Source organism: Pterocles gutturalis, unplaced genomic scaffold, assembly GCF_000699245.1.
Source record: "Pterocles gutturalis isolate BGI_N339 unplaced genomic scaffold, ASM69924v1 scaffold35303, whole genome shotgun sequence".
NCBI lineage: Eukaryota > Metazoa > Chordata > Aves > Pterocliformes > Pteroclidae > Pterocles > Pterocles gutturalis.
The window spans coordinates 7,284-20,528 of NW_010119216.1; the positions used below are offsets into that span (position 1 = coordinate 7,284).

Sequence of the window (13,245 nt, forward strand, 5' to 3'; positions counted from 1 at the left end):
TGCCATGTGCAGGACAATGTGAATTTAAGGAGTGATGGCTTCCAGCTCAGATTCCGGGGCTATTTCTTTTCCTACTGGTGTCACAACCTTTCCATCTTCTAAAAGAAGAGTTTTTGTGTTTTATAAGCCCAAAGGCTTCCCATAAAGGTTGGCAAGGGCGGTTGGCTAAGTCTGCACAAGGTCAGTCAGGATGTCTAATAATTGTCCTAACACTTTACCTGTTATGGAACAATAATGAGAGTTTTTTCATTATTTTCGGGTGAGTGAACCTGGCAGATGCTGACAGCCAGCAGATGTGTAAAGTTCGAGGTGATTTGTAAGGGACCGGCTCATCTGACGTACGGTAATTGCATTGTGGGACATTGTCACTCAGCGTCGTGTCCTGCTCTGGCAGAACGAGGTAAAGGTCAGTTCAAAGAGCTGGCATAGCGTGAGGGGCAGCTCGGGGCTGAAATTAAAAACCTCATTTCCATCTCTCCCAATATACATGTGCTCATGGCGTGCCCAGAGCCGGGTGGGTACCCCAGTTCTAGATTTAGGGATTGTTTGGGCGTCTTGAGTTTAAATCTCTCCTCAGGTAAGGCTTAGAAAAAGTCTCCTTACCCATAGAGCCAGGTGGGTACCCCAGTTCTATATTTAGGGATTGTTTGCGCGTCTTGAGTTTAAATCTCTCCTCTGGTAAGGCTTAGAAAAAGTCTCCTTACCCACCTGTTGGTGTGTTAGTTGGGCGCTTATAATTTTGGGCTTGGAAGTCTCTTTTTTCACTTATTCCTTTGCTTCAGTGCCTGTGTGCCGTGGCAGCTCCCCGGGCAGCCGGTGCCTGCTCTGCCAGTGCTGTGCAGTTGGACTTTTCATCTGCTCACTCTGCCGTCCTCCCCGACAGGTTTCTTTTGCTGCAGAGATGCTTTTAGCCAAACCTTCCATTTGTGACACGCCAAAAGGGCAGAAACTGCTCTACCTTCATGCCTAGCTCCCTGCACACAGGTGAAATTCGAGTTCCCCTGTTCCTGCTCGTGGACATTAGGAGAGGTGTGAGCAGTCGGAGCGGATTTGTCTGACGGTGAGCGTGTTGATGGCCCCGAACAGGGAGTGAGAGGTGCCCTCGGGATGTCTGCAGCTCCCTGGACCCTACAGAATCCCTGCAGCGTGGAGCACAGCGCTGCCTGTCCGTGTGCTCGGCTTGCACTCTAATCAGGATTGATTTCTGGTGCTTCTGCAGTCTAGCTGGATTCTTTATCACAGCTGCGATGTATGGAAGTCGCCTGAAGCCCTGATTGAGCTGGTTTCCTGGGTGTGTAATACAGATGCTGATATATCTGTAATACGCTGGAGATCTTGATAAAATGTGTGTTGTGTATTTCATCTGCTGTTGCCTCATTCTTCTGTACTTGCAGGTATCTAATCCCCAACTCTTTATCTTACAAGGCATCACATTACAGATTTTATTCTCTATTCTTCTCCTAACATCCCCACGCTTGCTGGCACTAGAAATTGCAGTTCACTTGCTTCTTAAAATGTGAACACTGGTGGCTGGGTCAGCTCGGTAGCTCGAGGTTTCCCGTGAACACTGGTGGCTGGGTCAGCTCCGTAGCTCGAGGTTTCCCGGGATGCTGGCCAGTTTAGCAGCAGTGCCTCGCTGTGCAAAGCATCTCACGTCTATCGTATTTCTGTCGAGACTTTCAATCTGTCTCTCTTAATTCCTCCTGGTGCAAAACCTAACCATGAAAACTGAAGGAGAGTTTTGCTGTAAACATGAGCAGAGTCAGGATTAACCCCACGTAGAGCTGTTGTTAGAAGCTCTCCTAAATTATTTCAGCTCTGAGTTGATAATTGTTTGCTGATGTGTTCTGAGTCTGCAGGCTCCGCTCACGGTCCCATACTGGGCATCGAGGGATGGATTCGTCCTGGTGTGTGTAAAATTATGCGTGTGACAGTGAATGTGACTGTATCGTGCAGGGATTTCGCAGAGAGCTAGCAGAGGGTCTTTTTGGAGATGCTGAATTTGAAGGAAAAGGTGGCTTCTCATTGAAAAGGTATTTTTGTAGAAATAAGTCTTCTCTGGAGTTCTTGATGATTTTTCTTTTGTTTAGCATTCCAGGATATTTTTGGGAGTGCTTTTCATCTTTCAGCAGTCTCATTTTCTGACCAGCTTGACCTAACTCTTTGTAGACCTCGTCTGTAACTAAGCATTTCCTGAGCTCGTTTGTTGAGTTGGTGATTGCTGGTGGCCGCGAAGGTGTGAAGCAGCCCAGGATGCGTCCAGACTGCTTCCCCTTTGGTCATGCCTTTCAGAAGTGTGACTCTGTTTTTCATCTAAAATTCTGAGAAGGAAGTTAAATGCGTAGTATGGGAAAACCGAGTCTTTGCTTTCACCAGGCTGACCTGTGAGGGCACATATTTTTGTCTGTGCAGGCTGGCGGTTACTGTTATTCCATTTTTTTGACCTTTAGGAAGAGAAAATACAGATTCTTCTTCAACAAATCTCTGCTTCCAGGCAGTCGTGAATCATGGGTTTTTTTTCCTAGGAGTGTGCAGATAGGTTTTACATTTACAATAAGATTTTTTTTTTTTGACCACAGCACACTCTGTTAAAGTTTGTTACGTATCCAAATTATGCTGCTTTGCTTTGTAACTACAGCTGAAACCGTGTTTCGAATAACAGATGTGGAATGCTGTCATCCCACTGTCCCACCAATTGTTCATTGTTCTGAGAAGGTCACATCATAATTCATTAACAATAATTATTCCCTGGGTACTCCCTGCACTTCTTCACTCAGTTGCTTCATTAACTCGTGAGTGAATCTCACATTCACTGCTCCAATCAATGAAGATATATTTATAATGTACAAGTGGATGCTATTAGTTACAATATATTAACTGCCTAATTTAAAATAGAAAAGCTATCTTTATGAAGGGCAATTAACCACTAAGTGTAATTGATAATTCACATACCTATGATTAGGAAAGACAAATAATCAGAAAGAAATGAATCACCTGTGCGATTGAAGACAACACTGGCATGTAGTTCTAATGAGCGGAAGGGGCTCTCTGGGTCAGGACCAGATTTCGAAGAATCCTTTGAAATTTGTCATTGGCTGCATTACCTTGAGGTGGTTTTGGTGTAAACACCAACCAACTGGGTTCATTGTCCCTGGAAAAGCAACCCACCATTTTTTGTTGTCTTGCATTGGCTTTCCTAGTAGAAAAGTCCTTTTTCATCCTAACATAAAGTAATAATATTTTAATAAGAATTCATAAGCCTGGCCCCTAACTTACCTAGGTATCTAAACTTGTGTTAGCTCAGGTCCTCAAAGATCATGATGTACAAATTCACACTAAAACTGGCAAAAGTTTGGTATTTTAATATATTTGGGGTCATGTTTTCTTCCCTTGAGAAGCCAAAAAAATATGTACCTGTAAACATTTATTAATGAATCAGTTGAAGTATGGTATTCTTCAGGATTAATCACCAAGCAGCTTTGGTTAAACACCTTAACACAAGGTGTTTTATTAGAGATTAAATGATAAATGTGATTGAAGCCAGCCCTGTGTTGATATAAGCATCATTCTTGTAGCATGATGCAACTGGCTGGCCTCTTGCCTGGAGCCTGCAGAAGTGCAAAACCTTGCTGTTACCTCCAGCTGGTCACTGCAGCAGCAGATCAGTAAGTGGAAAGGTGAAAATCCAAGTTAAAACGCTAACAGCCAGTGGCATCACACCAGGTACTGTTCTCATGGCTGTGCAGGGCCTTCAGGTCATGTGTGTCTACATCAGTGCACCGATCTAAAGAAAAGGAACTGGATTTGGGGTTTGTTTTGATGTGTGGAGGGAGTGTGAGCCTGTGCTGCCATGTTCAGCTCAGCTCTTTGCTCTAGAAGTGCAGTTATGTGCTGTGGCTGGAGCCCTGCACGTGACAATTGTGGCTGTAGTGCCCAGAATCGATATCTTTTGGGCATGTCTTGGCCATTGTAAGGGATCCTGCTCCTGTTCTGGCATTTCCTCTTTGCGTTTTTATTGTAATTATCCAGGTTAGGTGTGGGACAGCAAAGCTTGATACTGTTAGCTCCTTTTCTATGTCTGCTTAACCCCTCTGTCGCTTCTGCTCAACAGGATCAAAGCATCTGGTCTGAAGCTGCGATTCTGCACTAACGAAACCCAAGCGACCCGGGAGAAGTTTGTGAAGAAGCTCCAGGGCATGGGCTTTGACATCTCCGTGGCCGAAGTCACTGCGCCAGCCCCAGCAGCGTGCCGCATTTTAAAGGAGCGCAGCCTGAGGCCACACTTGCTCGTGCACAACGGTGGGACAACGCTGCAGGAGATGCTGGGACACGGGGGGGGTGGGGACAGCCCAGAGAGATGTGGGTGTTTGTGATAGAGCAGTGAATTCCCATAACTCATGGGGAAAAGAGCTCCCAGCTGTTATTTTCCTAGTGGGAAAAGCTTTTTCTTTAGTCTTGAGGCTTGGAAATAAACCTTAGTGGTCTGGCCTGGGCAAGATCTTAGTGAGTGGTACAGGGAAGGCACCAAGTTGTGCTGCGGATCAGCAAGTGCACAGAGTCTGCTGCTTAACCGCAGAGACCAGGAGATAGGTGAGGTCTTTCACAGGACATTACATTGCCTTTGTTATCACGGCAGAGGTTTTAAGTTTAAAGTGTTTTCTTCTGTAGAGTGGACGCAGAGAAAGCAGGTGATCCTGCCCTTGCTATTACACAGTTTAATTCAATTACCCTGGAGTTTGCCTCGGGTCTAGGTGCCTGGGTATAACAGGCTGAGATAGAACTGAGACGTGGGTAGCGGGAGGTGACGTAAGGCGAGGGTAGGAATTGGTTCATTTTGCCCTTCGGTGTAGGACAGATGAATAGCAGGATCCTGGCAGGAATAGAAGGGGTCTGGAGAACAGTTGATTCAGACTCGGATTATTTTTTTTTAATGTGTTGGAGAATGAATGAAGGGAAACACAAATCTGGGGAAAAATATCAGTTCCAATGGGATCTGAAAGGGTAAGGGATTTGTGGATTTAATTTTTTTTTCCTCCTTCTGTAGATCTTGTCCCTGAATTTGATGAGATCGATAAAGCAAACCCAAACTGCGTGGTTATCGGAGATGCAGCAGAAAACTTCACCTATGCAAACCTTAATGAAGCCTTCCGAGTTCTGATTGGATTGGAGAAGCCTGTTTTGATCTCCCTTGGAAGAGGGTGAGTTAAGCACTGTTTGTTTCTTCCTCTAGTCTTTATATTTTTCAGTTTCCCCCAGTATCTTTGTACTTAATGGAAGCCAGATATCAACGTGGGCATTCACACTACCAACTTTTAAGCAGTTAAACTGTGTCGGGACTGGGAGGCTGATCTTCTCAGGTATCTGTAAATGAATTACCCTCAATTCAGTCACCTAATGTGGCCTCCTGTCCTGAGTCACTCACTTGTGGTCTTTCTAGGGGTATAAGGGGAAAACAGGCGATTACGCTGAAGTAGGTCTCTAAAAGAAGGCGATACAGATGCTCCTGAGGAGCCCCACCCAGTTCAGTCCTGTGCTGATGCAGATTTGCTAAGGGGACTGGCAGTCACTGAACGTGCCATGCTGAATCCTCCAGCTGACTTTGAAAATACTCATCGGTTGGGTTTCTGTGCTGCTACAGCCTGGATGAGGCATCTCCTGAGCTTCATCTGTGAGTCTTTTTTCTGTAGACAGTGCAGAGTGAGCAGTTGTGTGGATGTTTTTCCTTGAGTTCTAGAGGGTGAGAGATACAGCTGCTCTTCTGAGGAGGATTTGTAGCAGCTTGTAGAGAACCTGGAGATGCCCTGGTGTGTAAGCACAGCAAATGCCAGTCTCCAACTCTTCAAAGTCAGCGTTCAAGAGTGAGCTGGACCTTGATGATCCACACTTGCGAGTGGCAGTGGGAGGTTTAAATAGCTGTAGTTTTGTAAGCCACCTGGAAAAGGACTTTTCTTGCTTTAAGAGCAAGTCTGAGAGCCTCTTAAAAACCCCACAGAAATCATGGAGAGTTTGGATTTTGATGTGTGGGTCCCCCAAGTGAGTGAGTATTGCAAGAGGCCTGTAGGGTTACAGGCACTGCTTGTCTTTTTGTCTTTGCTTCTGAAGATCTCTGAGATGAGAACTGTTGGTTTATCTACTGCCTGTAACTGTGTGTTCCTGTCTGAACTGAAAAGAAATTATTTTTAATAGTGAAAGAAACCCAAAACAAACCAAAGAACCCAACAGGCCAAGGGCTGTTGGTGTGGATTTGGGATGCAGTTTGATTTTCCAGCATCCTAAAGTTACTAATGGTGAGGAGGATCAGGTGATTCAAAAATTCCGTGTTTCAGCCAACAGTCAGCCAGGTTTCTTTTTCCAGGTTCAAATCCTGCCCACATTTGTAATGGTTGGGATATGATAGTGGATGTGGCTAATGGCCTGTGTGACATAAATGACTCCTTACTGTTTGAGCGGTACCTAAAGATGCTGTCTCTGAAGGTTGGTGTTAGCATCTCTACAGGTTGATTCGTATGTGTGAAAATGGCGTAGCTACAGGAGCACTTCCATGCTGGTGGCTTGAGGATTGCTATATATGAGGAATAAGAAGCCAAGGGAGGTTTTAGTTGCTAGTATAGAAACTCTAAAATGTACAAACTCCACTGGAACTATGTTGGGGATGGAGGTAGATGTTCCTCTAGCTGTGAGCAAAGTGTGGTGGCCAAGAAGACCTAAGGGGAGAGCCCGAGGATATATGAGAAATCATTGGGCTGGTGTGTATGATGAAGACCTGCAAAAGCACCTGTGTTTTTGAACTGTTAGATCAATTGTTTTGGTAGTTTGAATATCAAAAGATATTTTTAATTATTCTCTGAACATTCAAGGTGAATTTTAACCTCCTCTTTTCATATGCAGGAAAAATCCTGCCAGGGGATTTGAATGTTTCCTAAAAACAGTTCAGTTAGATGTATTCTGAGATTTTAAACAGGAGGTTATTAATGCCAGCACTGAATAATGACAAATCCCAACGGCCTTGAAGGAGTTATTCTTATCTGTTGTGCCATGTACGGGCTTAAAAAAGACTACGCATGTTTAGCTCGAGGAAACTGTAGTGACAACTTTTTTCAGTGGTTCAACAGACTGTAATGGGCATGAAAACCCTTCTTAGTTGGTGCGTTATTGATCCAGCCGGGTAAAACTTACCAGTGGGAAGGAGCAGTTAAATCTTGTTGTGTTGCCATACCTGACACTCACGCTCTGATCCTACAATGTAGTTGAAAACCCTTTACTGTTTCTCAGAAGGGTGAAACCAGCTACAAGCCAGCTTCGTTTTTAACGTGCAGAATCAGTGCAATTGGATGGACCTTAACAGGGGGCCTGCCTTGGGGAGGTAGGTTGATTTTGGTTGAAGTTTTAGTTCATTCCATGGAAAAGGAAAGTGTCAGAGTCACTGAAGCAGAATGGCCTCTTCCTGAAAATGGAGTGATTTACATTTAGCATCTGTTTTGGGCTGAGAGTGGGAATTGGCTTTGTAATTTCTTCTGTCATGCCACTGTCAGAAAATTAAGCTGTTTGTGCTAGACTATAGAAGGTTAATGGCTGTTCTAGCAAAGGTCAAGTGGTCATTTTAAAGGGAGGCTGTGCTGAATAATCGAAAATGGCAGAAGAATAAGGCATAAAATCTTAACTGACTGCTCATCCCACCTTTTTTTTTTCCTGTCATATAGAAACCTGTCTTTGCTCTGATCAGGAGGGCTCGGAAGACCTGCATTAGTGTGAATTGCTTTTCCAGAAAAACCCTGTAAAAATACTAATTTCATGAGCTCCGTGGCAATAGGAACATTTTCAAAGGAACAAAATTTAGCTTGGAGGGCTTTCTTAGTCCTGATAAACAGTGTCCTGGCTTTCATCGTAGAGGAGGCTGGTGGCAAGCAGTGATGGTCAACTGTTTGAGTTCCCCTTCCAGATACACCAAAGAATGTGTTACAGCTGCTGGTTGGTGCCAGCCCTCATCTCGTATCTACAAAGGGTCACTGAATAAAGGAGGAGCAATTTAACTGCTGTTCTTTGCAAGCAGCTAGTACTCTGTGCAATAAAATGCAGGCCAAGTTCATCCCTGATAAAAGCTCAAGAAATCCCTTTGAACCAGCGGAGTTGCGTCCCAGATGCCAGATGGGCATCCGCTCTGAGATCTTTTTCCCGGCGTTGCACGATGCTGAGCCTGTCCTTTACTTAATTCCTGGTGTTAAATTAAGGCTCCGGAGTTTCTGATGACTTGACTTTTTGTTGCAGCCATATGGACATCTGTATGGGCCCAGAAATAATAAAATGTGGTTTCTTTGTATTTAACTGCCATTTCATTGGAACTTTATCGCTTTCATTTCCAGACGCTACTATAAAGAAACCGATGGTCTGAAACTTGATGTTGGAGCATATATGAAGGCATTAGAGGTATTTTATAGCTTGCATTATGCTTACTTGCTCTGTGCACCTTGTTAAAAGTGTAACTGGTATAAATATGGGTCATCTTCTGTAATTACTCACCTTGGTGGAGGAAGTTTCCACAGATTGATACTCATCTGCTGCATTCGAAAGATGAGTGGATTAATTTTTTTTCTTTGTTCATTTTTTTTCTGTATTTAAAAAGTGAACTTTTGCCATTGTGGTACCTTTATTGCAAGTGAGGCCCTTGAAAGAAGGAGTCAGAAAAGAAAAACATGGAATATTGTCTGCAAGATACTCAAGAGAAACTGAAGGTCCGTTTTATGTTTGGTGTAGCATTGTTAACACAGCTCTTGCCATTAACACTGCACAGGAGAAGGCCCTTATTCAGCAAGAGACCTAGGTGCAATCTTGTTTTTAAGCCTGATTAAGTTCTGTGTGATTAAGATAAGCCACCTAAGGGTGAGAGAAGAGTTATTCTTACTTTTATAGGCTTGCAGAGAGATAAAAAAATACACAGTGATTGCGGAGAATGAAGCAAATCAGGGTAGTATACAAGTGCAGAAGACAGTGGATATAACATATGCTTGCAGCACATTCTCTTGTATCTGTGTGAGCTTCAGGGAAGGGTTTTGCCTCCCAGATAAGTTCAGGCTTCGAGGAGTCTAGGAACAAGCTAGAAACACCTTTTCAGCATAGTACTAATATTTAGTTGCAGGAAAATTACACTTTTCAAATGTGGCTAGTCACTTGAATCATTACTAATACGCCAAGTGGGTGAAGAAACCCTCTACATCTTTTAAGGCTCTCCAGTACTTTTGATAATTTCATATGAAGGGTATTTGCTATTTCTTTAAGAGCGATGCTCTTACAAAAATGAGTGATACTGGAACTTGAGTCTGAAGACTGCTCTTGTGATGGTGAATGTGACAGGTTTGTAACTTGAGATGTTTCAGGAGGACTTTCTCTCCTGCCAGACAGAAATTCCAAATTCTTCGATATTCACCTTCACCCGCTAATCCATTGTGTTATTTAAGGGCAAAAATCAATGATCACATACTTCTTATACAATTGACCGGAGTGATGGAGTTGAAGAAATCCTTTTCACATCAGCATTTTTTATGTGCCTCTCTCTCTTCTTTTTTTCCAGTATGCTTGTGATGTCCAAGCTGAGGTAGTGGGAAAGCCAGCAAAAATGTTTTTCGAGTCAGCCTTAGCAGAAATGGGAGTTCCACCAGAGCAGGTAAGGTTTCTGATGCTGTGACCACTGGCTGTACCTTATGGTTATGCCCATGGATGCATTTTTTTCTGGTTTGCTGTCTTTCACGGGACGTTATAGAAGAGGTTGAAGAGAATGTAGCCAGGAGGACTTGGTAAACTTTGGGTGGATATGCAGATATTTTTTTCCAAACCCAATGTGTTATGTATGATGGAGAGAAACAGGATCTTCCTAGGAATTATTTTTTTAAAATGTTTTGGAGGAAAAAAATGTTTACCCTTTCTATCAATATTGTGAAGTAGACAAAAGAGGACTGACAACCAAGAGGGTTAGTAGGCGGGGAACCTGTTGGATTTCTTCTGCCCCTACCCTCCTGAAAGACATGACATTATTTTTACTGTGTTTTGAGGGTTCTTTTTGGCTGCCTGCTCTTTGTATTTTCATTGCTTTTTGTCTGTTTCTCTTAGCTCTGACTTGTGCTGTCCATACCTCTACTCAATTAGCGTCTTCCATCCATCCCTCCGCTCCTGCTGCGGTTTCTCCTTCTAATTGTAGTCTTGTGTCGTGCTTTCTTATTAACCTTCCTCCCAAACCATATAGTTCAAAAGACCACGCGCTGCTGTTGTGAAATACCTTTATTTGGAGGCTAAAGAAAACAATACAAAAGAATAAAAGTTCGGTTTCCCAAGGAGTTATGGAAGATGTTGTACCTTACAGGATGAGAGGTGCCCCAGTGCCTGGCAGTCTGCTTGGCGACTGGAGGCTGCAGAATGGTGGAATTGCAGATAAAATGTTATTTATTTCCTTTGGTGTCACACTGACTATCTTTTTTTAGTAAAAGGGAAAGGCAAAAGTAAAATATTTTCTAATTTAGCTGAATGGGAAGAACTTGAGTGACCCAAAACCTCTTTCCCCAGCCTCCTCTTCATGACACTTTCCAGAAACACGCTGAGTGTGTGATGCTCCCTGCTTGCTTACTACAGCCCATGTTTTTTTCCCTCTCTGTAGTTGTGCCCAGATCTTATTTATTGATTTGTTGTTATGTCACACAGGACATAAGGATGAGTATGAGATGAGTCACAGACAGCAGTGAATTACAACGTAATAATTCCATCAGGGTGTTTTGGTGACATTATAAACAACAGGAGTGAAGTTTGGGTGGCTTGTAGGTCCCTAGAGCCTGGAGATGGAATTATGGCCCTGTAATTCAGTGTGTGCTTGGGTTTTGCTTTATTATAGAGTGGGGAGATGGAAAAGACCTAGTAGGCCATCTAATCCATCTTCTTCCCCTTGCTTCACGTTTATTAGTGTTTTGTCCAGAGCAGTTTTCAGTGAGCCAAACAACTGGGCTTCTGTAAGCACCCTAGGGACAGCGTTCACAGCCAAGTAGGTCTCATGGGCAGGCAGCTTCCTTTGGGATTCTTCGGGATGCTTCCCTTTTAAACTGCGTCTCCTTATTTCTTGTTTTACTCCAGTTAACAACCAAAATAACTGCTTGCCTTCCTGGATGTTTTCTCCCTCCAGTTACTTCCAGACTTGTTATCATTACAGTAGTTGTCTCTTACTAAAACCGTGTGTTTAGCTCTCAGCAGCTTCCCTTGTGATTCAGTCCCTCTGTATGCTAACCCGCTGCTGTGCTCTTTTCTGTACTCCAGTTTGTCAATATCTTCCCAGTGACAAGATAGCTCAGCTTGAACATAATATCCCAGGTACAACCACGACAATTATTCAATCCATTCATCCACCCAACAAACCAAAAAATCCATTCCAGACACAGTGTGGCATTTGAAGAAAAAGTAGCCGGAAAAAAGAATCAAGGAAAAAAAATAAAACAACCACCAAGCTCAGCCCTTGCATACTATTGTGTAAACCATATGCATGAAGGTGTGTGTTTCCTTCCTGCTCTTTTTGGGTTTTCTATCCTTGTGTAGTGGCATTGCCTTTTCCATAGGCAGGACAGTGCGGTGGTCCTCAAATGCTGTTTTTTGCAGTATGTCAAGGCCGTGCCAGCCCCTGGTATCATTGCAGGGATGTGACAGGACACCAGAACTCCTCTCTCAAAAAGTTTGCCCCGGAAACAAATCTGATTTAATGCATCACCAACCTGGCAAAAATGGTCCCATTGGGTGAGTGGTTCCCATCAACTTCAGAAGGATTTGGTTTGGGTACAGAAAAGCAGTAATTGTCCCCAGCAGAGATTAGGTATTCATTCTCTGCTCTTTGCCGTAGTGCCACTAGTGACTAACTTTATATTTTGACAGAGACTTTTTATTTCCATATAGTTTCTAGTGTTAAATGCCATCAGCTCGTTGTAGTCATATGCCTAGTCTATAGGTATATTTTTTTGTATTCAGAGAGATTGGAGGTGAAGGGAGTGTGTGCCTAACCAAGGAGGAGCGCAGTAGACACCACCGCATAACAGCAGCAGTTGCTCCATGCTTTCGACTATGGAAAAAATATCCTGTGCTGCTGGAGTTAAAACCTGGATCATGATGCACATGCGTAGGAGGAACAAACTACCTTAATTCTAACATGTTTTCCCAACTTTTGAGTGCTTGACTTTGCAACTTTAATGTTCTTTTGAGAAGGATTTGCAGGTTGTTTTAGTTTGTCGTACATAATAATAAGAACTCAGTATATTCAGTTCAATAACTTCCTTAGCAGTGTACCGTATTACATTTTGATCTGTCTCCTGAATGAGCTATACTGCTCTGCGTTTGAAATGACAAGGACTGGTTTTACTTGCCTTTACTTTTATAAAATGTTTGCCAATAATTTATTCCACCTGTGGAATGCGTTTAATCCATACCATCATTAGACCATTTTAGATGAGCTGTGCTTTTGAAAACATACTACAATTTTCTTTCACCTCACTTCTAATGAAAAATACCTTTTTAATACAGCTGTCTCACCACAGTAACGCTAGACAGTGGCGAGTCTTACATTTCTCAAGCTGCTTTAATCAATAAAGTTATCACCAGTCATTTCCCTTGATAACTGCTTCTTACTGAGACCCTGACTTTGCCTTCTGCTGCTGAGATATTTTCAACCTGCACTTAGAATAGGAGAAACTCCCTGAAGTCCAATTTTCATTTTAACCTTTCCTCAATGGCCTAGAAATAACAGATTGCCGGTGTTACTTTAATAGATTGGAAATTTAAACCTCTTAGAGGTAAGCAGACCTATCTTATGATTCAGTAATATGACAAAGAATAACACATCTTAAAGGTTACTGAAATGCCTAATTCATATGTTTTAAAGCAGCTGTAACAGTGGATGATTTTTACAGCTTTACAATAAAACCTAAATAATGTTAAGGTGCCGGTAGTTTTATATAATCATAAAAAGTTCTCTCTGTAGCAAATTGTCCTGCTTTAATGGGAGTTATAGCAGGTCATACTGGAGTGCATAAACTACTGGTAGTTAACCAATTCCCATTTCTGCCACCTGCAAGGCTCAGGTGGGAGTTAGTGGCGCATGAGAGTGGAGGGAGGTCATCCTGAGAGTGGCACAGAGGACCTGCCACCGTGCTGGCATCCCCTCCCCACTCACTGACCATGATGGAGGAAGATTTTCCACCTCAGAAAGACAAGTGAAGTCACCCAGTGAAG

At 43.1% G+C, this 13,245-nt stretch overlaps 1 protein-coding gene across 1 annotated transcript in view; it reads left to right on the forward strand.

Annotated features, from left to right (window-relative positions):
• Nucleotides 1–1,956: 1,956 nt before the first annotated feature.
• LHPP (phospholysine phosphohistidine inorganic pyrophosphate phosphatase) overlaps nucleotides 1,957–13,245 on the forward strand; it is a gene marked incomplete at both ends in the record, with an annotated part of 15,709 nt that continues 4,420 nt past the window's right edge. The window contains 5 exons of the mRNA XM_010076507.1: nucleotides 1,957–2,033; nucleotides 4,112–4,299; nucleotides 5,045–5,198; nucleotides 8,361–8,424; nucleotides 9,566–9,658. Of these exons, the coding sequence (XP_010074809.1) occupies nucleotides 1,957–2,033; nucleotides 4,112–4,299; nucleotides 5,045–5,198; nucleotides 8,361–8,424; nucleotides 9,566–9,658 (576 nt within the window). The remainder of the gene's footprint in view (nucleotides 2,034–4,111; nucleotides 4,300–5,044; nucleotides 5,199–8,360; nucleotides 8,425–9,565; nucleotides 9,659–13,245) is intronic.